The sequence below is a fragment of the Guillardia theta genome (assembly GCF_000315625.1).
Source record: "Guillardia theta CCMP2712 unplaced genomic scaffold GUITHscaffold_80, whole genome shotgun sequence".
NCBI lineage: Eukaryota > Cryptophyceae > Pyrenomonadales > Geminigeraceae > Guillardia > Guillardia theta.
In genome coordinates this window covers 369,889-370,143 of record NW_005434594.1, presented here as the reverse complement: position 1 = coordinate 370,143, position 255 = coordinate 369,889, and the positions used below count along the sequence as shown (strand labels likewise).

At 61.6% G+C, this 255-nt stretch overlaps 1 protein-coding gene across 1 annotated transcript in view; it reads left to right on the top strand.

Annotated features, from left to right (window-relative positions):
- GUITHDRAFT_143935 (hypothetical protein) overlaps positions 1-98 on the top strand; it is a gene marked incomplete at both ends in the record, with an annotated part of 11,047 nt that extends 10,949 nt beyond the window's left edge. Inside the window, one exon of the mRNA XM_005825866.1 lies at positions 90-98. Coding sequence (XP_005825923.1) covers positions 90-98 — 9 coding nt within the window. The remainder of the gene's footprint in view (positions 1-89) is intronic.
- Positions 99-255: the final 157 nt, after the last annotated feature.

Here is a 255-nt window from a genome sequence, read left to right as displayed (position 1 = left end):
TTCTTCCTCTTGCCTCAACTAGCGACAAACGAGCGATGGGAAAGGGAGGGAGGGCCCAGGCCTCCAGGTGTCTTTGACTGAATCTGCAGAAGCGATGAGAGAGGGAGGGAGAGAGGGACAGGAGGACGAGGACGAGGGCGAGAAAAAGGCGGAGGAGGAGGAAAGAGGGAGGAGGAGGAGGAGGAGGACGAGGACGAGGACGAGGAGGAGGAGGACGAGGACGAGGAGGAGGAGGAGGAGGAGGAGGAGGAGGCG